This window comes from Somniosus microcephalus, chromosome 4 (genome assembly GCF_052327205.1).
Source record: "Somniosus microcephalus isolate GS21.2 chromosome 4, FLI_Smic_1.0, whole genome shotgun sequence".
NCBI lineage: Eukaryota > Metazoa > Chordata > Chondrichthyes > Squaliformes > Somniosidae > Somniosus > Somniosus microcephalus.
This window is the reverse complement of record NC_140990.1, coordinates 94,219,905-94,242,192: the sequence shown is the minus strand read 5'-3', so window position 1 is coordinate 94,242,192 and position 22,288 is coordinate 94,219,905. Positions and strand designations below refer to the sequence as shown.

Sequence of the window (22,288 nt, the reverse complement as noted above, 5' to 3'; positions counted from 1 at the left end):
TATGGACACCATGGGTAACTTTAATCTACATATAGATTGGGCTAACCAAATTAGTAACAATACTGTGGAGGAGGAATTCCTGGAGTGTATACGGGATGGTTTCCTGGACCAATATGTCGAGGAACCAACTGGAGATCAGGCCATCTTAGACTGGGTATTATGTAATGAGAAAGGATTAATTAGCAATCTTGTTGTGCGAGACCCCTTGGGGTGGAGCGATCATAATATGATAGAATTCTTCATTAAGATGGAGAGTGAAGTATTTGACTAGGGTCCTGAATTTAAATAAAGGAAACTACAATGTTATGAGGCGCGAGTTGGGTAGGATGGGTTGGGAAACGTTACTTAAAGGGTTGACGGTGGATAGGCAATGGCAAACATTTAAAGATCGCATGGATGAACTACAGAATTTGTTCATCCCTGCATGGCATAAAAATAAAACAAAAAAGGTGACTCTTCCGTGGCTAACAAGGGAAATTAGGGATAGCATAAGATCCAAGGAGAGGGCATATAAATTGGCCAGAAAAAGCAGCAAACCTGAGGATTGGGAGCAGTTTAAGATTCAGCAAAGGAGGACAAAGGGATTAATTAAGAGGGGGAAAATAGAGTATGAGAGTAAGCTTGCAGGGAACATAAAAACTGACTGTAAAAGCTTCTATAGATATGTGAAGAGAAAAGGATTGGTGAAGTCAAGCGTAGGTCCCTTGCAGTCAGAATCAGGGGAATTTATAATGGGGAACAAAGAAATGGCAGACCATTTAAATACATACTTTGGTTCTGTCTTCACAAAGGAGGACACAAATAACCTCCCAGAGATGTCGGGGAACATAGGGTCTAATGAGAGGGAGGAACTGAATGAAATCAGTATTGTAGGGAAATGGTGTTAGGGAAATTGACGGGATTGAAGGCCGATAAATCCCCAGGGCCTGATAATCTACATCCTAGGGTACTTAAGGAAGTGGCCCTAGAAATAGTAGATGCATTGCTGGTCATCTTCCAAAATTCTATAGACTCTGGAACAGTTCCCATGGATTGGAAGGTAGCTAATGTTACCCCACTATTCAAAAAAGGTGGTAGAGAGAAAACGGGGAATTATAGACCGGTAAGCCTGACATCGGTAGTGGGGAAAATGCTAGAGTCCATTATAAAAGATATAATAGCAGAGCACTTGGAAAACAGTGACAGGATCGGACAAAGTCAACGTGGATTTACAAAAGGTACATCGTGCTTGACTAATCTACTGGAATTTTCTGAGGATGTAACTGGTAGAATAGATAAGGGAGAACCAGTGGATGTGGTGTATTTGGACTTTCAGAAGGCTTTCGGTAAGGTCCCACTTAAGAGATTAGCGTGTAAAGTTAAAGCACAAGGGATTGGGGGCAAGGTACTGACTTGGATAGAGAACTGGTTGGCAGACAGGAAGCAAAGATTTGGAATAAACGGGTCTTTTTCCGAGTGGCAGGCAGTGACTAGTGGGGTACCGCAGGGATCGGTCCTAGAACCCCAGCTATTCACAATATATATTAATGATCTAGACAAGGGAACTAGATGTAATATCTCCAAGTTTGCAGATGACACAAAGCTGGGTGGGCGCGTGTGCTGTGAGGAGGATGCAGGGAAACTCCAGTATGATTTGGGCAGGTTGGGTGATTGGGCAGATGCATTATAATGTGGATAAATGCGAGGTTATCCACTTTGGTGGCAAAAACAGGAAGGCAGATTAGTATCTGAATGGCAATAGATTAGAAGGGGAAGTGCAACGAGACCTGGGTGTCCTTGTGCACCAGTCGCTGAAGGTAAGCATGCAGATGCAGCAGGCGGTTAAGAAGGCAAATGGTATGTTGGCCTTCATAGCGAGAGGATTCAAGTACAGGAACAAGGATGTCTTGCTGCAGTTGTATAGGGCCTTGGTGAGACCACACCTTGAGTACTGTGTGCAGTTTTGGTCGCCTTATCTGAGGAAGGATGTTCTTGCCATGGAGGGAGTGCAGCGAAGATTCACCAGACTGATACTGGGATGGCAGGAATGACGTATGAGGAGAGATTGGGTTGATTGGGCTTATACTCGCTAGAGTTTAGAAGAATGAGGGGGGATCTCATTGAATCTTATAAAATTCTAACAGGACTAGACAGACTAGATGCAGGAAGGATGTTCCCGATGGCGGGGGAGTCCAGAACCAGGGGTCACAGTCTAAAGATAAGGGGTAGGCCATTTAGGACAGAGATGAGGAGGAATTTCTTCACCCAGAGAGTGGTGAACCTGTGGAATTCTCTACCACAGAAGGCAGTTGAGGCCAATTCATTAAATATATTCAAGAAGGAGTTGGATATATTTCTTAAGGCTGAAGGGATCAAGGGATATGGGGAGAAGGCAGGGACAGGGTACGGAGTGTGGATGATCAGCCATGATCTCATTGAATGGCGGAGCAGGCTCGAGGGGCCGAATGGCCTACTCCTGCTCCTATCTTCTATGTTTCTATGTTTCTATCCACATTATAATCCATCTGCCATGTTCTCGCCCACTCACTGAGTCTGTCAAGATCCCCTTGAAGCCTCTTCACATCCTCTTCGCAACTGCCACCTAGCTTTGTATCATCAGCAAATTTGGAAATGTTACATTTAGTCCCCTCATCCAAATCATTGATATAGATTGTGAATAGCTGGGGCCCAAGCACCGATCCTTGCGGTACCCCACTAGTCACAGCCTGCCATCCTGAAAAAGACCCGTTTATCCCTACTCTTTGTTTTCTGTCTGTTAACCAAAGGTCATTGACCTGAAACGGTGACTCTGTTTCTCTCTCCACAGATGCTGGCTGGCCTGCTGAGTATTTCCAGCGTTTTCTGTTTTTATTTCAGATTTCCAGCATTTGCAGTATTTTGCTCTTGCTGTAATTTTGTGTGTGTGTGTCGTTGCAGAGGTAAGCAGGGTTACGAGTGTTTCTTTATGATATGAGTGCTGCCCTAGGGCACTTGCCATGACATTTTATGTTTCCATCACCCTGTGACACCGGGGCGACTGAGCGTCAACCCCGGCAGGTTGGCCAATAAAGAGGCCCAAAGTGGCTAACAAGATGGCGGAGTTGGCGCCACAGGCCGAATGGCCAACGTCCGGACAGAAAAGAAAACAAGTAAATAAAGTTAATATAACAATAATTTTCCTTTTTAATAAATAAATAATACATTAAATCATTCTACCAGACCTTGATTTTTTTTTTAAAACCCCACCATGATTGGCTGTAAAGTTCATCTAATATTTACATATTCATGTTTCCCATTGTCGGCCATCTTGATAAGGTCAAGCAAAGATGGCGGCTGATCATTTCTGCTTTCTGGCCAACATCTGCTTCCGCCTGCGCAGCAGCTCGCGTGCGGCCACCAGGGAGATATAATAAAAGGTCTCCCAGTATTCCACATCGTCCCAGGACACGTCCATCAAGTCGGAGTCCGAGAGGGCGACTTCCAGCTCCATTACGTCTTCTTCCTCTTCCTCCTCGCCGGTGTAGAACTCGGGCGGGGGTTGCGGAATCTCCGACCTCAAGGCCCTCAGCTCGCCCCCGCCGCCAGGCTGGGTGGCAGAGGAGGCGCGGCCTGTCTCGTCACTTCTCTGCCACTCGCCTAGGGCTCTGCTAAAGCCAGCGTCCGAGGTGGGCCCGTCGCTCGAGTCTCGCAGGATGTCCGTGTGGAAGGTGGTCAGCTGTGGGGGCGTGGGCGGCGGAGAGCCGCTGAAGGCGGACAGCCTCACCGGTGGGTCCTGTGGAGATACCCTGTCCGGGGATGGAGGCGCCCAGGGGGTGGTCGGCAGGGGGGAGTGTGCAAGGGGGCACAGGGTGCCCGCGGTCGGGTTGGCAGGCTGTGGCGGGATGGTCAAACTGCGGACCGCTGGGCTCTGCCCGACCCCACTGCCCGAGGAGGCGGGCTCAGGAGAATTCCGCTCCCCAATTACCTCGTCCGGCTTTGTGGAATCTCCATTGGGGCGCATAACCTTGCCGCTGGTGGCCCGTTGAAACGCAGCTTGGTCAACGGTGGAAAAGCTGCACAAATCCCCAATGAGATCGAAGGCCTCGCCTTCTTCCTCTAGGTTGCTGGCATCTCCGAACGTTTTGGTTGGACTTTCGGTGAGTCGAGTAGAATTGCCCAAGGGAGGGAGACTCTCGCTGATCGTGGAGCCAAGAGACTGTAGCGGTGTCTCTGGAGCTCTGCCCTCCAAACTGAATGACCTACGAGCCAAGCCCAGGACGCTGACCTCTAACTTGAAGGACTCGCCAGCGGGAGACATGTTCTTGCTGACTACAATGCTGATGGACTGCTGGGATGAGTTGGGGGTGCTAATGATAAGAGTGGTGATATCCTCATTTGTAGGCATGGTGGTGGTGCTGGCTCGTCGAGGTGTGTTTGGGCCACTGGTCGCAAAGGTGCTGGGATCACCAATGAGAGGCACCTCCACACGACCCACAGTAGAGTTGGGTTTCCTGCCCTTGAAGCTGGTCTCACTGCCTGCGATGGTCTCGTTCTCCATGACCGTGTTGGAGAGTTCAGGTTTTTTTCTATCCCTGCTCATGGAGGCGGTGGGATTCCACATGGGAGAGGTGGCCTCATTAGCTGCAGTAGCCCGAATGTCACTGGTGGCGCTGTCTTGCTGAGCTGTATTAGGACCTTTACTTCTGAAGCCAGTGGGATGCCCAAGAACAGACATGGTCTCACTGACTATGGCCGTCTTACTGTCTACTGCAGTGTTGGATTCTTGAGCTGTGTTTGGACCACCACTCAAGAGGCTGCTGGGATTACCTAACAGAGATATCTCCTCAGTGTCCACAATGGCCAGAATGTCCTTGCTGGTGTTGGATTCAGGAGTTGTATTTGGACCATCATTCACAGGGCTAGTGGGATGACCTAAGGGAGATACTTCCTCAGTGTCCATGATGGTCACAATGCTCCTGCTGGCGTTGGATTCTAGAGTTGTGTTCTGGCCAGCACTCATACGGCTGGTGGGATGACCCAAGGGAGATGTCTCCTCCAAGTTCTTGAGGGTCCCAATGTCTCTGTTGATGCTGACTTGTTGAGTTGTGTCTGGACCTTTGCTTCTGAAGCCAGCAAGCTCTCCAGTAAAAGACGTGGCCTCATTGTCTACGGTGATGCCTAGAGTGGTGTCGGATTCTGGAGTTGTGTTTGAACCACCACTCACGAGGCTGGCAGAATAACCTAAGTGAGGTATCTCCTCAGTGTCCATAATGGTCCCAATGTCTCTGCTGGTGCTGGATTCTGGAGTTGTGTTTGGATCATCACTCAAGAGGCTGCTGGGATTACCTAATGGAGTTATCTCCTCAGTGTCCATAATGGTCCCAGTGTTCCTGGTGATGCTGACTTGTTGAGCTGTGTCTGGAGTTTTGCTTAAGCCAGTGAGATCCCCAGTATAAGACAAGGTCTCATTGTCTATGGCCGCCTCACTCTTCACTGTGGTGTTGGATTCCTGAACTATGTTTGGATCATCACTCAGGAGGCTGGATGAATCTCCGAAGGCAGATATCACCTCCATGTCCCTAATGGTCTCAGTGTCTCTGCTGGTGTTAGATCCTGAAGTCGTGTTTGGATCATCACTCAAGGGGCTGCTGGGATTACCTAAGGGAGATGTCTCCTCAGTGCCCATGATGGTCCCAATGTCCCTGGTGATGCTGACTTGTTGAGTTGTGGCTGGACCTTTGTTTCTGAAGCCAGTAAGTGCTCCAGTAAAAGACTTGACCTCATTGTCTACGGTGATGTCTAGAGTAGTGTTGGACTTTGGGGTTGTGTTTGGAACATCACACAAGAGGCTGCTGGGATTACCTAAGGGGGGTATCACCTTAGTGTCCATAATGGTCCCAATGTCTCTGCTGGTGTTAGATTCTGAAGTCGTGTTTGGATCATCACTCAAGAGGCTGCTGGGATTACCTAAGGGAGGTATCTCCTCAGTGTCCATGATGATCCCAATGTGCCTGCTGGTGTTGGATTCTGGAGTTGTGTTTGGTGTGTTTCGACCATCACACAAGAGGCTGCTGGGATTACCTAATGGAGTTATCTCCTCCATGTCCATAATGGTCCCAGTGTTCCTGGTGATGCTGACTCGTTGAGCTGTGTCTGGAGTTTTGCTTAAGCCAGTGAGATCCCCAGTATAAGACAAGGTCTCATTGTCTATGGCCGTCTCACTCTTCACTGTGCTGTTGGATTCCTGAACTATGTTTGGATCATCACTCAGGAGGCTGGATGAATCTCCGAAGGCAGATATCACCTCCATGTCCCTAATGGTCTCAGTGTCTCTGCTGGTGTTAGATCCTGAAGTCGTGTTTGGATCATCACTCAAGGGGCTGCTGGGATTACCTAAGGGAGATGTCTCCTCAGTGTCCATGATGGTCCCAATGTGCCTGCTGGTGTTGGACTCTGGAGTTGTGTTTGGTGTGTTTCGACCATCACTCAAGTGGCTGCTGGGATTACCTAATGCAGTTATTTCCTCCACATCCATAATGGTTCCAGTGTCCCTGCTGGTGTTATATCCTGAAGTCGTGTTTGGACCATCATTTAAGAGGCTGCTGGGATTACCTAAGGGAGTTATCTCCTCAGTGTCCATGATGGTCCCAATGTGCCTGGCGATGCTGACTTGTTGAGTTGCGTCTGTACCTTTGCTTCTGAAGCCAGTAAGCTCTCCAGTAAAAGACGTGATCTCATTGTCTATGGGGATGTCTACAGAGGTGTTGGACTTTGGGATTGTGTTTGGATCATCAGTCAAGAGGCTGCTGGGATTACCTAAGGGAGATGTCTCCTCAGTGACCACAATGACCCTGCTGTGGTTGGACTCTGGGGTTGTGTTCAGACCTTCATTCACGAGGCTGGTGGCATGACCTAAGGGAGATATCTCCTCCATGTCCATGATGGTCCCAATGACCCCGCTGGTACTGGCTCGTTGAGCTGTGTGTGGACTCTCGCTGGGGAAATCATCCAATAGAGATACCTCCTCAGTGTCCACGATGGTCCCAATGACCCCGCTGGTACTGGCTCGTTGAGCTGTGTTTGGACCATCGCTGGGGAAGCTGGTGGAATCATCCAATAGAGATACCTCCTCAGTGTCCACGATGGTCCTAATGACCCCGCTGGTACTGGCTCGTTGAGCTGTGTTTGGACCATCGCTGGAGGAGCAGGTGGAAGCCCCAGTGGAAAACATCTGTCCACTGTCGGCAGTGGCGGGTTTGGGGGTGGCATTCGGGCTATCATTGTCAAGGGCTGGGGATACAACCATCGTGCTCAGAATCTTTGCGATGAGGCCAGCCGCGATGGAGAAAGGGTTGTCACTCTCCGTGATGGGTGACTCGGTCACGGTGGTTAGAGGATCAGCTTTCAAGCCAAGGGACACCATGGTGGTCTTGAGAAGGTCCGCCAGCATGGCCACGGCTGTGGGCCTCTCGCCGTCGGTGTCCTCGCCGCTGAATGGCGCTGCGGTGTCGAGGCTGGCACGGCCCGCAAGGACGGGCGGTCCCTCGCCCCCCGTGGCTGCGGCAGAGGGGGCGTGCCGGACGGCGGCGGGCAAACCGGGGCCCAGACTGTCACCCTCACTGGCCTCGGTGTCCAGGTCGGAGGATCCAAATCTGGCGCTGGGCTCTCTGTCCAAGGTGACAGAGGTTGTGGTGATGTCGAGGATGCAGTCGATGAGGGAGGTGGCGTGACTGCTGTCCAAGCTGGCGCAAGAGGCGGTGGTGTGCGCCGAGTCGCCTTGCGAGACGTCGGGGGCCTCCTGGAGGCTGGGGCCGGGAAGCCCACCCAAGGCTGTGGCCGCCTCCGAATGGTTGTAGTCCAAATTGGCCAAGGGAGTGACAGCGTACAGAGTGTCATCCTCCGAGGCCATGGCAGATTCTAGAGCGGCTGCCAGCTCGAGGCTGTCCAAGATGGCGGCCGACTGAGATGCCGTTTCATTGGCCGAGCTCCCGGTTTGGGCAGGGGACCGTGCTTCGTCGTTGGGCAACAGCGTGAAGGGTCCGTCGGTGGCGAAGGAGTCTGAAGTGGAGCGCTGAGTCTCGACCGAGTCACTGAAGTCCCAATCCGGGCTGGGTTTGCCGGCTAACAAGGGAGGAGGGGCCTCTGATCCAGCCACTGGGGGGCGCTGCTCTCCCTGGCCATACGGCAGCAGCGGCGCCGAGAGCGCCTCCTCCCAGACCCGCTCGGCCGTCTCGTACGCGTCTCTGCTCCTGCTCCCACGCCCGACGGCAGTCAGCCCCTCGTCGTTGCCCGACGTCGGTTCGAACAGGGCCGGGAAGTCCGTCTCAGCTCCACCCGGGAAGGACGGGGCGGAGAGCGAGGAAGGCGAGGCTCCCCGGGCGGGCTCGGTCGAGTCGCCCCGGCGACGCCAGCCAGCCGGCGCCGCCGCCTTCAGGTAAGACAGGGCGGCCTGGCGAATGGATGAGCTGCTCAAGTCTGTCTTGAACGTAATGGGGATCTGCAGGCCTCGGAGATGGACCAGGCCTGTAACCGTACCCAAACCTGAACCTCCGACCTCGAAACACTCCGGAGACGTGCCGCCGGACGGACGCGACGAGCTGGCCGCCTCCCCGGGTTTGACAGACGAGGGTGCCGTCGATGTGGTCTGAGGCGAGCCACTTCCTGCTTCCAGTCCACCAGGTTCTTCATCCTGCTGCAACACAGCCAAAGGCGTGCGATTAAAGATTCATTCAAAATAGGGGCGCCGAGTCTCAAAGCGTGCACGTTGCAGGACAAGAAAGTGAAAGTTCTTGCTTTTATAAAGCACCTTTCATGGCCTGAGCAAGGCTCAGTAAACCTCACAGCCAATTAAATACTTTTTAAAGGGTAGTCACTGTTGTAATGTAGGAAACATGGCAGCCAATTTGCGCACAAGACAGTGTAGAGGGAGCTTTACTCTGTATCTAACCCATGCTGTACCTGCCCTGGGAGTGTTTGATGGGACAGTGCAGAGGGAGCTTTACTCTGTATCTAACCCATGCTGTACCTGCCCTGGGAGTGTTTGATGGGACAGTGTAGAGGGAGCTTTACTCTGTATCTAACCCATGCTGTACCTGCCCTGGGAGTGTTTGATGGGACAGTGCAGAGGGAGCTTTACTCTGTATCTAACCCGTGCTGTACCTGCCCTGGGAGCGTTTGATGGGACAGTGTAGAGGGAGCTTTACTCTGTATCTAACCCGTGCTGTACCTGCCCTGGGAGTGTTTGATGGGACAGTGTAGAGGGAGCTTTACTCTGTATCTAACCCGTGCTGTACCTGCCCTGGGAGTGTTTGATGGGACAGTGTAGAGGGAGCTTTACTCTGTATCTAACCCGTGCTGTACCTGCCCTGGGAGCGTTTGATGGGACAGTGTAGAGGGAGCTTTACTCTGTATCTAACCCGTGCTGTACCTGCCCTGGGAGTGTTTGATGGGACAGTGTAGAGGGAGCTTTACTCTGTATCTAACCCATGCTGTACCTGCCCTGGGAGTGTTTGATGGGACAGTGTAGAGGGAGCTTTACTCTGTATCTAACCCGTGCTGTACCTGCCCTGGGAGTGTTTGATGGGACAGTGTAGAGGGAGCTTTACTCTGTATCTAACCCGTGCTATACCTGCCCAGGGACTGTTTGATGGGACAGTGTAGAGGGAGCTTTACTCTGTATCTAACCCGTGCTGTACCTGCCCTGGGAGTGTTTGATGGGACAGTGTAGAGGGAGCTTTACTCTGTATCTAACCCGTGCTATACCTGCCCAGGGACTGTTTGATGGGACAGTGTAGAGGGAGCTTTACTCGGTATCTAACCCGTGCTGTACCTGCCCTGGGAGTGTTTGATGGGACAGTGTAGAGGGAGCTTTACTCTGTATCTAACCCGTGCTGTTCCTGCCCTGGGAGTGTTTGATGGGACAGCGTAGAGGGAGCTTTACTCTGTATCTAACCCGTATTGCACTTGTCTTGGGAATGTTTGACCTTCATGCCCCTCTGTCTGTACCTGTATTTGACCCCAGGTCCCAGAGGGTGAAAGGTCAGTGTGCGCCTTGCCCTTCCTATACCTCCGCTTTAATGCAAGAATCAAACCCACGGAAATCCGAAACTGAAAGCGGAAAGACGTGAGTAATCAGATTTACCTAGAATCCATCAAACACACAACTTACTCCAGGAGCTCCTTGACGTCTGCGATACCTGGGATCAGCTGCCAGCCACTTGTTGGCCGAATTCTCCATCTTTCATCGTGCTGTTCCCATCTGACGTGACTGTTTGAGAAGAGGACACTTGGGTAAAACGTCAGCAATCACAGCTCCATTCAATAAAAGTGTTGATTTTTCAACTCCTCCACTTCCCATTGGCTTTGTGTTAACTCCCCCCCGACCCCCCGATTGCTGTGGTACTGAGCCCCATAGAGCAGTAAGGGCCCAGGTTCCATCTCCCTGTCTGCCGGGTTAGTTGATGCAGAGCCGGGAGCGGGCGCTAGAGGGGGGCTACCATTGGTACTGAGCCCCACATAGAACAGGAAGGACCCAAGCTTCTTTCTGGGTCTGTGCTGCATAAGGTACTGTACCTGTAGATGGATGGTAGAGGGTCCTCAAGTCCTTTTTTAGGATATTTGTGAGAGGTGTGATTAAATGATATATAACAACTTGCATTTATATAGCGCCTTTAATGTAGTAACATGTCCCAAGCCTGCTTCACCGGAGCGTAATCAAACAAAATTTGACACCGAGCCACATAAGAACATAAGAAATAGGAGCAGGAGGAGGCCATTTGGCCCCTCGAGCCTGCCCCGCCATTCAATAAGATCATGGCCGATCTTCTACCTCATCTCCACTTTCCTGCACTATCCCCATATCCCTTGATTCCCTTAATATTCAAAAATCTACTGATCTCTGTCTTGAATATACTCAACGACTGAGCCTCCACAGCCCTCTGGGGTAGAGAATTCCAAAGATTCACCACCCTCTGTGTGAAGAAATTTCTCCTCATCTCAGTCCTGAATGGCCGACCCCTTATTCTGAGACTGTGGCCCCTGGTTCTAGACTCCCCAGCCAGGGGAAACATCCTACCTGCATCCACCCTATCAAGCCCTGTAAGAATTTTGTATGTTTCAATGAGATCACCTCTCATTCTTCTAAACTCTAGAGAATGTAGGCCTAGTCGACTCAATCTCTCCTCATAGGACAATCCCTCTCTCCCAGGAACCAGGAGATATCAGGACAGGTGACCAAAAGGATTGGGCAAAGGTTTTGAGGATCATCTTAAAGGAGGAGGGAGCTAGAGAGGCGGAGAGGTTTAGGGAGGGAATTCCAGAGCTTAGGCCCCAGGCAGCTGATGGCACGGCCGCCAATGGTGGAATGATTAAAATCGGGGATGTGCAAGAGGCCAGGATTGGAGGGGCGCAGAGATCTCGGTGGGTTGTGGGGGCTGGAGGAGGTTACAGAGATAGTGAGGGTCGAGACCATGGGGGGATTTTTTTACACAAGGAGCCAATGTAGGTCAGCGAGCACAGGGGTGATGGGTGAACAGGACTTGGTGAAAGTTATGATATCTGCAGCAGAGTTTTTGGATTAGTTCAAGTGAAGGCTTTGGAGAGTGTACAGAAGAGATTTACTAGAATGGGTCCAGGGATGAGGGATTACAGATACGTGGATAGAACAAAGAGGCTTCTTTGGTGTCCCCCAAGGATCTATCTTTGGCCCTCTCCTCCTATTTCTCATCTACATGCTGCCCCTCAGCGACATCATCCGGAAACACAGCGTCAGTTTCCACATGTATGCCGACGATACCCAGCTCTACCTCACCACCACTTCTCTCAACCCCTCCACTGACTCTAAATTGTCAGACTGCTTGTCCGACATCCAGTCCTGGATGAGCAGAAATTTCCTCCAACTAAAAATTGGGAAGACCGAAGCCATTGTTTTCAGTCACTGCCACAAACTCCGTTCCCTAGCCACCGACTCCATCCCTCTCCCTCGCATCTGTCTGAGGCTGAACCAGCCCATTCGCAACCTTGGTGTTATATTTGACCCTGAAATGAGCTTCCGACCACATATCCGCAGCATAACTAAGACCAGCTGTTTCCACCTCCGTAACATCGCCCGACTCCGCCCTTGCCTCAGCTCATCCGCTGCTGAAACCCTCATCCATGCCTTTGTTACCTCTAGACTTGACTATTCCAACACTCTCCTGGCCGGCCTCCCACATTCCACCCTACGTAAAGTTGAGGTCATCCAAAACTCTGCTGCCCGTGTCCTAACTCGCACCAAGTCCCATTCACCCATCACCCTGTGCTTGGCTCCCGGTCCGGCAACACCTCGATTTCAAAATTCTCATCCTTGTTTTCAAATCCCTCCATGGCCTCGCCCCCTCCCTATCTCTGTAATCTCCTCCAGCCCCACAACCCTCCAAGATATCGGCGCTCCTCAAATTCTGGCCTCTTGCGCAGCCCCAGTTTTAATCGCTCCAGTATTGCCAGCCGTGCCTTCAGCTGCCTGGGCCCTCAGCTCTGGAATTCCCTGCCTAAACCTCACCGCCCCTCTCTCCTCCTTTAAGACGCTCCTTAAAACCTACCTCTTTGACCAAGCTTTTGGTTACCTGCCCTAGTATCTCCTTATGTGGCTCGGTGTCAAATTTTGTTTGATAACACTCCTGTGAAGCGCCTTGGGATGTTTTACTACGTTAAAGGCGCTATATAAATTCAAGTTGTTGTTGATCTCCTGGGAGCAGAGAAGGCTAAGAGGAGATTTTATAGAGGTGTTTAAAATCATGACAGGTTTAGATAGAGTAAATAAAGAGAAACTGTTTCCGATAATGAGAGGGCACAGATTTAAGCTGATTGGCAGCATGAGGAAAAACTATTTTACGCAACATGTGGTTAGGATTTGGAATGCACTGCCTGATAGGGTGGTGGATACAGATTCAATAGTAGCCTTCAAAAGGGAATTGGATAAATACTTGAGAAAAAATTTGCAGGGATGTGGGGAAAGAGCAGGGGAGTGGAACTAACTGGGCTGCTCTTCAAAGAGTCGGTGCAGACTCGATGGGCCAAAAGGCCTCCTTCTGAACTATTCTATGAAGTTTATGGAGCGTGCAAATGGGAGATCGGCCATGAGAGCATTGGAATAGTTCTTTTACAAGTTCTCTCTGTGGGATGTTTCTGAGATGTGATAAAGTGACAGAACACCACCCTCCCCCACATTATCAGGCCCCCCCCGAACATTTGCACTGCTCTGCCTCCTCTGAGCAAAGGACACAGCGGGAAATGCCTAATCTCGGACCGTGCCTGCACAGCCCGGCACAGGAAATCCTGGAGCTCCCAGCACGTCACGCAAATCGCAATGCAAGATACCACCCCTTTTATATAGGAAAAGGAAGACATGCTTTTTATACAGCACCTTTCACGACCACCGGACGTCCCAAAGCGCTTTGCAGCCAAAGAAGTGCTTTTTGAAGTGTAGTCACTGTTGAATGTAGGAAATGCGGGCAGCCAATTTGCGCACAGCAAGCTCCCACAAACAGCAATGTGATAACGGCCAGATAATCTGTTTTAGTGATGTTGATTGAGAGATAAATATTGGCCAGGATACCCAGGGAGAACTCCCCCTGCTCTTCTTCCAATAGGATATTTTACGTCCACCTGAGAGGGCAGGCTTGATCTAACATCTTGTCGGAAAGACGGGCGCCTCCGACAGTGCACTCGGGAGCCTGAGCCTGGACTGTGTGCGCTTAAGTCTCTGGAGTTGGGGGAGAACTTGAACCCACAACCTTCTGACTCAGAGGCGAGGGTGCTACCCACAGGAGCCGCAAGCATGGAGAGACAACCCTTGGCCTGCCCGTGCGGCACTTCGGACTTTGCAAAAGAGGCGTGTGGGAGGCTAATAACCCGTGCCAACATTGCTACCTACTCAGTGTGAGGCGCTGGACCCTCCTCTGTGCAGTGCACCGCCAGCCGTCCCCAGGACTGCACTCGCTCATTCTCACTCATTCAATCCCATTGTGAGCCCCGGAACACGTAGCGCCTGCTCCATTGTGACGCCTGAGGCTTGAAACACACAAAACCCGCGCTGCGCATGCTCAGTCGCGCAACTGCCGTGGTGCCGCGCCCGTGCATTCTGGGACTTGTAGTCCGCCGGCGTGGAGGTGGAGCCCAATGCCTCGCCTCCCAGCCCCCCCCCCCCCACACGGCCAAGCAGGACTACAACTCCCACCAGGCACCCCGCGAGGCTCACTGCAGCTGCTGAGATGCTCCTGCAGGGGGCGCGAACAAGCTAAAAAAATGTGTTCCCCCTTCCCCCAAAAAAAGCGGTTAATGTAGTTTGGGGGAAAGGGCAGCGGGCGTTCACCATTGCACACCGCCCCCAGCTGCCAAAATTGGCCTGGATTTGGGTGAATCCTGCGCCAACAAAGCACTTGAAGCCATGTTGGCGAAACACGCCCGGTGAGCTGCATGGCCTGCTCCCTACTCCACCAGCCAAAGGGGTTAAGGTTCCACAGAGACCGTTCATGCCAGAGTGCCAATCCCCACCGTACCATTCCCGGGATCTGTGCGCCCAGCCCTTCAAATTTTTTACCTTTCCCTTTAGAAAGTTACATATTGAATTGAGTTCTGCCACCCTTTTTAGTTTCCTGATCGTAACCTTGATCGTAACCTTCACCCATCCAGTGAAATGGGTAAATGGGTAAATGTTCCCATCACACGTGAGATTTTGAAGGGTGAGGGAGTGAGCCACTCTCTTTGTTTTCTAAAAATTCGTTCATGGGAGTCGCTGGCATGGCCAACATTTATTGCCCATCTACTAATTGCCCTTGAGAACATGCTGAGACAACTGAGTGGCTTACTAGGCCATTTCAGAGGGTAGTTATGAAACAACCACGTTGCTGTGGGTTTGGGGTCACATATCGGCCAGACCGGGTAAGGACGGCAGATTTCCTTCTCTGAAGGACATTAGTGAACCAGATGGGTTTTTACGACAATCCGATAGCTTCATGGTTACCATTAAGATGCTAGCTTTTTTTAAATTCCAGATTTATTTAATTAATTGAATTTAAATTCCCCAGCTACCATGGTGAGATTTGAACTCACGTCTCTGGATCATCTGGATTACCAGTACTAGTTACATAACCACTATGGTACAGTTCCCTTAAATTAACTCATTGCACAATACCTGACCTCCGTCCAGCTCTTGTAGCCACAATGTTGATTTTTTTTTTATTCGTTCATCAGATGTGGGCGTCGCTGGCAAGACCAGCATTTATTGCCCATCCCTAATTGCCCTTGAGAAGGTGGTGGTGAGTCGCCTTCTTGAACTGCTGCAGTCTGTGTGGTGAAGGTAATCCCACAGTGTTGTTAGGGAGGGAGTCCCAGGATGTTGACCCAGCGATGATGAAGGATCGGCGATATATTTCTAAGTCAGGATGGTGTGTGACTTGGAGGGAAACTTGCAGGTGGTGGTGTTCCCATGCACCTGCTGCCCTTGTCCTTCTAGGTGGAAGAGGTCGCGGGTTTGGGAGGTGCTGTCGAAGAAGCCTTGGCGAGTTGCCGCAGTGCATCTAGTAGATGGTACACACTGCAGCCACAGTGCGCCGGTGGTGGAGGGAGTGAATGTTTAAGGTGGTGGATGGGGTGCCAATCAAGCGGGCTGCTTTGTCCTGGATGGTGTCGAGCTTCTTGAGTGTTGTTGGAGCTGCACTCATCCAGGCAAGTGGAGAGTATTCCATCACACTCCTGACTTGTGCCTTGTAGATGGTGGAAAGGCTTTGGGGAGTCGGGAGGTGAGACACTCGCCGCAGAATACCCAGCCTGTGGTTCAGTTAAAGTTCTGGTCAATGGTGACTCTCCCCCCACCCCGCCCCCCAGAATGTCGATGGTGGAGGAAATGGTGATGGTAGTACCATTACAAGCCAGAGGGAGGTGGATGGGCTCGCTCTTATTGGAGATGGTCACTGCCTGGCACTAGGAATCCTTCTGACTGGTATGTTGCTATCTAAGGGAGTGGGGGGGACACAGGAAACAGAAAAGGCAAGGAGACAACGTTGAGCTTGTCAAAGATCTTAGTTAGGGTCACACAAAGTCTTGGTCAGAAAAGAAAAAAAAACTCTTTATTTTAAGTTTGTTATTTACATATTTAACCACCCCCCCCCCCCCCGAGTGATCCTCGAACTGCACCACCACCGCCCCGCCATTTGTCCTTTCACTTGCTTCGGCTCGAATCCTCAGCCCTTCTTGCCTTCTTTTGGTTGTACGGACTCCATGTCCTCGAGAGGATCAGTGGGCTCGGTTTGGTTTGCCAACGGGGTCCCCGGCACCAGCGGCTCTGCTTCCACCTCGGCTAGCCAATGTATCTCTTGGGTGGTTCCGCTCGAAGCCGTATCAGACAACAGCAAACGGTCGTGGGAGTCTCTGAGGAACGCCATCGCGGGTTTGCCCAAGGGGTAGGGCTCGACGTTGTTGAAGATTTGCTGGTGTTCCGAATCGGGTTTTACGAGGCCGAGGCTGGGGTTGTAGCTGGATCCGGTGCTGTGGCTGAATTGGCGGTCGAGGATGTAGTGGGAGCCAGGCCAGGAGCTATTCCCAAGGCTTTGGCTGGTGCTGGAAATAGACCCACGGGTGTATTGGTGGGTAGGTCCGGGGCTGGGGTCAGGGCTAGGCCCAGTGCCGGGGCCAGGCATGAGGCTCTGGCTAGTCTCGAGGGTGTATGTGGTCCTGGAGTTAGGCCTGGAGCTCTGGCTAGTCTCGAGGGTGTATGTGGTCCTGGAGTTAGACCTGGAGCTCTGGCTAGGCCCGAGGTCTGGGCTGGGGCTAGGCCAGAGGTCTGGGCTGGAGCTAGGCCCAGAGCTGGGGTCAGGCCCGAGGTCTGGGCTAGGGCCAGGCCCGAGGCCTGGGCTGGGGCCGGACTCGAGGCCGGGCCCAAGGCTGGGGCTGTGGCTGGGCCCGAGGCTGGGGCTGTGGCTGGGCCCGAGGCTGGGGACTTGCCAGATGCAGGGGTTAGGACCAGGGCTCTGGCTAGGGCAGATGTAAGCGCCTTGGCTAGACTCGAGGCTGGGGCTGTGGCTAGGCCAGAAGCCGTGGCTCGAGTCGAGGGCAGGTGCTGGAGGTAGGCTTCTGGATTCAGGCCGCTGGGGAACTGCTGGCGGCGACTGAGGACGGGCCCTGCCGAACTGCATCTGGGAGTGGAGCGGCGACAGGGGCGGGCTGTCGGAGAAGGCGATGGCCAGGTCGTCCAGGCACAGGTCATTGGCCGAGGCATCGAGCACCGGGCAGTAATCATCGCTGTGGGAGAGCACGGACAACTCGGCATCCCAGATGGACTCGGCCGCTCGGTACATCTCACTGACCGCGGTGGTGGAAGGCAGGTCCTGCAGGAAGTGGCCGGCTGCCACTGTCGGCTGCTGCTCAGCAAGGCTGCAGTCTAAGTCAGGCCCCAGCCCTCCCTCGCTCCAGGGCCTCGGCGTGCCGGTGATGAAGCAGCGGAGTCGGAGGTTTGAGGGGCTGGTCACGGCGCTGGCCGAGCTCTGGTCCAGCAGGCAGTGCAGCTCCAGCTTGTCCGGGGGAAAGGGCTCCCAGCCGCAGTCCTTGCTCCTGCCGCCGCCCCGCCTCCTCTTGTCCACCGAGGGCTCGGGGGCCTCGAAGATACAGAACGTCTGCGAGGCGCTGTCGACGGCCGGCGTGGCTGGCAGGGTCGGGTGATGCGAGTGGCTGGCCACGATCTCTTGCGCCAGTGACAGGAGATTGTCCAGCTCGGAACTCGATGAGGCTTCGGTGTCCGAGATCCTGCACTCACCCGAACGGCGCGATGCCTGAGGAGGGAGAGAGAGAGAGAGAACGGGATCAAAGTAGTTGAAGGGCAAAAGCACCTCGACTGCACAAAGGCCCCTCCCATCCCTTGCCAGCATACTCCCCCATCCCATCCCATCCCCATCTCATCCCGTCCCCCATCCCATCCGATTCCCATCCCCCCATCTCATCGCGTCCCACCATCCCATCCTGTCCCCATCTCATCCCGTCCCCCCATCCCATCCCGTCCCCATCTCATCCCGTCCCATCCTGTCCCCCCATCCCGTCCCCTCATCTCATCCTGTCCCCATCTCATCCCGTCCCCCCATCCCATCCCCATCCCATCCAGCCCCCATCCCATCTCGTCCCCCCATCCCATCCTGTCCCCATCCCGTCCCGATCCCATCCAGCCCCCATCCCATCTCGTCCCCATCTCATCCCGTCCCCCCATCCCCCATCCCATCCTGTCCCCATCCCATCCAATCCCTCCGTCTCATCCTGTCCCCATCTCATCCCGTCCCCCCATCCCATCCCGTCCCCATCTCATCCCGTCCCATCCTGTCCCCCCATCCCGTCCCCTCATCTCATCCTGTCCCCATCTCATCCCGTCCCCCCATCCCATCCCCATCCCATCCAGCCCCCATCCCATCTCGTCCCCCCATCCCATCCTGTCCCCATCCCGTCCCGATCCCATCCAGCCCCCATCCCATCTCGTCCCCATCTCATCCCGTCCCCCCATCCCCCATCCCATCCTGTCCCCATCCCATCCAATCCCTCCGTCTCATCCTGTCCCCTATCCCATCCCGTCCCTCCATCCCAGCCCGTCCCCATCCCGTCCTGTCCCTATCCCGTCCCCCTCCCATCCCGTCCCCCTCCCCATCATGTCCCCCCTCCTGCCAGTCTGCCCTCCCTTGGGTCTCCCCCGCACCCCCCCCACCGCTCCCTCTTATAATGTACAGGATTTCCCTTCACATTAATGGACTGAATGTCCCAACTGAATAGGATGGTGTAGGGGTTACGGGGATCGGGTGGGATATGTGTCGGTGCAGGCTCGATGGGCCGAAATGGCCTCTATCTGCACTGTGGGGTTTCTGTGATTCTGTGTGATTCTGTGATGGTGAGGGGGCAGGCGGTGGGGGGAAGGTGAGGTGATGGTTAACGATCCCGCTAATTTTTTTCTTTTTATGCGCGATCCCTTTAATTGACCGGGCGGCCCAGTTGCATTTTCGTGCACGTGCGGTTTCTGCCACGTAAGAAGCGGCGAGCGGCTTGCGCGGGAGCTCCAGGCTGCAGCCCCGGCCACGTTGGCGATGGCACAGTTTTTACGATCTGCACTCCCAGCGCACAGCAGGGGGTGGGGGGGAGACGCGGGAGCACCAGGGAACCTTTAACCCCAAGTTCACGGGGGGCTGTGCCGCACGACGGGCCTGATGGGCGCTGCGTATTATGGGCGACCCATCTGACAGCGACCGTTTTGCGTCCCCGCCCCAGGCAGATTTCTCGCCCGGTGTGTATGAAAGTGAAGCGCACAGGGTTCTACCTCTGGGGGTCCAGTATCCTCATAGTTGATGGACACAGGCGATGGCGTTCGAATCCTCACAGGCTCCATGTCTTCCTTCTCTTCCTTCACTAGAAGGAAAAACATCAGTCAGAGCAATTTCTTTCTCGAGTGATCACTAACGTGCTTCAAGTCTTACAACAGGGCGGGTATCACTGCTGCTTTGTAGAACATGAGCTTAGTGCCGGGTTTGAGGTCCTGGTCTTCAAACACTCTTCCTCATACACCTCAGAGTATGTCTCAGAGACATGGACCATGTACAGCAGGCAGCTCAAAGCACCGGAGAGGTACCACCAATGCTGCCTCCGCAAGATCCTGCAAATCCATTGGCAGGATAGGCGCACCAACGTCAGTGTTCTCATTCAGGCCAACATCCCCAGCATCGAAGCTTTGCCCACGCTCGATCAGCTCCGATGGACGGGTCACATTGTCCGCATGCCCGATACGAGACTCCCAAAACAAGCGCTCTACTCGGAGCTCCGGCACGGCAAGAGAGCCCCAGGTGGGCAGAGGAAACGCTTCAAGGACACCCTCAAAGCCTCCTTGAAAAAGTGTAACATCCCCACCGACACCTGGGAATCCCTGGCCCAAGACCACACAAAGGGGAGGAGAAGCATCCGGGAAGGCGTCGAACACCTCGAGTCTCTTCACCGGAAGCCAAGCGCAGGCAGCGGAAGGAGCGCACGTCAACCCAAGCACCCCGCCCACCCGCCCCTTCAACCACCGTCTGCCCCACCTGTGACAGAGACTGTAGGTCCCGCATTGGGCTCATCAGTCACTCGAGAACTCATTTTTAGTGGAAGCAAGTCATCCTCGGTTCCCAGGGACTGCCTAAGAAGAGAAGAGCTTCAAGTCTTGCAGGTCAGCACAGATTTTCTGTCAGTGTCACAATTCATTCCAGAAATGGTTTCCGAACAAAACCATCCTATCTCTCTGGTCACACTATAAATATCACCTTTGAAAGCACCTGTTACATGTGACATCCCAGCGAGTCAGCCCGGCTCCGCCCCTCAGACCTGCGCTGGTCATCTCCATAGCAATGCCTGCCTGAGACCTGCACAATTCGGGCATGTCAACTGATGGACCCCCTTCTTCGCATTCGGTCCTGCTGCCTCAGGTGGTCTTTAGACAGCGTCCAATCCATCCAGAGATCAGGGATTAGATTCCAGCCTGTAACTCACTCCCGGGTATCTGTTATTCTATATATAAACCCCCCCCGAACCCCTCGATTAGATTCCAGCCTGTAACTCACTCCCGGGTATCTGTTATTCTATATATAAACCTCCCCGAACCCCTCGATTAGATTCCAGCCTGTAACTCACTCCCGGGTATCTGTTATCCTATATATAAACCCCCCGAACCCCTCGATTAGATTCCAGCCTGTAACTCACTCCCGGGTATCTGTTATTCTATATATAAACCACCCGAACCCCTCGATTAGATTCCAGCCTGTAACTCACTTCCGGGTACCTGTTATTCTATATATAAACCCCCCGAACCCCTCGATTAGATTCCAGCCTGTAACTCACTCCCAGGTATCTGTTATTCTATATATAAACCACCCTAACCCTTCGATTAGATTCCAGCCTGTAACTCACTCCCAGGTATCTGTTATTCGATATATAAACCACCCGAACCCCTCGATTAGATTCCAGCCTGTAACTCACTCCCAGGTATCTGTTATCTATATATATAAATCGGTACATCTGTCTGTCTGTCTGTCTGTCATTCTGTCTGTCATCGCCTGTGCGTCTGTCGGGCTATGCGCTCGAAGGTTACAGGGCGTACCTACGCGCGCGTTACCTCCAAAGAAAGCTTACGCTTCCAAGACGGTTTTAAGCGTATTTACGTTTCGGCCGGGCTAAAATTGCGCCCGCGGTATCCCAAAAACCTTCAACGTTCCGCTCATTAGCATCTCATTATCCGCTCATTAGCGACAGAGTGACCTCGAGGTCGACCAATCGTACGGCGGCTTGCTGCCGCGTGCGGCCAGGCCCTCCTACGGTCGAGTGACGGGACGATTGACCAATCCTACGCTTTGGTGACCTGACGGTCGACCAATCGGTGCGTGTGTGGGCGGGCCTTATCGTTCTGAACCGAGGTGAGTCGCCGCCATCTTGCTTCCATTCCTTTTCCTGCTTTCTGCGTCTTTCTTTTCAAATATACATTTCCAGCAAGATAAAATTCAATTTATTAAATTCTTTTAAAATAAATCACTCATTTGTAAATATTTTATCTCACCTGAACATTCTTTTTCCTACCTTTGCCCGTTTTTTTCTTAGGCCTGAAAGCCTGGGCCTTTCTTGCCCAGCCAGGCCCGAGCTAGGTAACTGGGCTGCTGCCAAGCTCCTCACCAGCCCCCCCCGCTCCCCCGCCGTGTCACGTTACCCGGGGCAACGGTGTCAGCCACGAGGGTCAGGGTGCGCGCGCAGCAGGAGCAGGTGAGACTCTGTTCCGCGCTCGGCTCGGGCGGGGCTCTCGAAAGTGCGGATCGGGTTACCCCGGCAACGGGAGTGCGGGCCGGCTGGGGCTTGGAGAGCGCGGCTCTCGGCCGGGGGGGGCGGGGCTTGCAGGGCGCGGCTCTCGGCCGGGGGGGCGGGGCTTGGAGAGCGCGGCTCTCGGCATGGGGGGGGCGGGGCTTGGAGAGCGCGGCTCTCGGCCGGGGGGGGGCGGGGCTTGGAGAGCGCGGCTCTCGGCCGGGGGGGGGCGGGGCTTGGAGAGCGCGGCTCTCGGCCGGGGGGGCGGGGCTTGGAGAGCGCGGCTCTCGGCCGGGGGGGACGGGGCTTGGAGAGCGCGGCTCTCGGCCGGGGGGGGCGGGGCTTGGAGAGCGCGGCTCTCGGCCGGGGGGGCGGGGCTTGGAGAGCGCGGCTCTCGGCTGGGGGGGGGGCGCGGCTCTCGGCCGGGGGGGGGCGGGGCTTGGAGAGCGCGGCTCTCGGCCGGGGGGGGCGGGGCTTGGAGAGTGCGGCTCTCGGCCGGGGGGGGGGGGCGGGG

The 22,288-nt window shown here is 53.7% G+C and overlaps 1 protein-coding gene and 1 long non-coding RNA gene across 2 annotated transcripts in view; both read right to left on the bottom strand.

Annotated features, from left to right (window-relative positions):
- The window catches only part of LOC147119523 (uncharacterized), a 62,223-nt gene extending 48,215 nt beyond the window's left edge, over positions 1-14,008 (bottom strand). Inside the window, exons 1-2 of the long non-coding RNA XR_015077829.1 lie at positions 13,871-14,008; positions 10,127-10,225 (exon numbers count right to left, since the gene is read on the bottom strand). This is a non-coding gene — a long non-coding RNA (uncharacterized LOC147119523). The remainder of the gene's footprint in view (positions 1-10,126; positions 10,226-13,870) is intronic.
- Positions 14,009-16,113: 2,105 nt separating this feature from the next.
- LOC147119522 (uncharacterized) lies at positions 16,114-19,391 on the bottom strand. The gene is made up of 2 exons (XM_085985089.1): positions 19,280-19,391; positions 16,114-17,762 (listed from the first exon to the last, which is right to left on the bottom strand). Exons 1-2 carry the CDS (start codon positions 19,382-19,384, stop codon positions 16,179-16,181), a joined length of 1,689 nt encoding a protein of 562 aa, XP_085841215.1. The 5' UTR covers positions 19,385-19,391; the 3' UTR covers positions 16,114-16,178.
- Between the last annotated feature and the right edge of the window lie 2,897 nt (positions 19,392-22,288).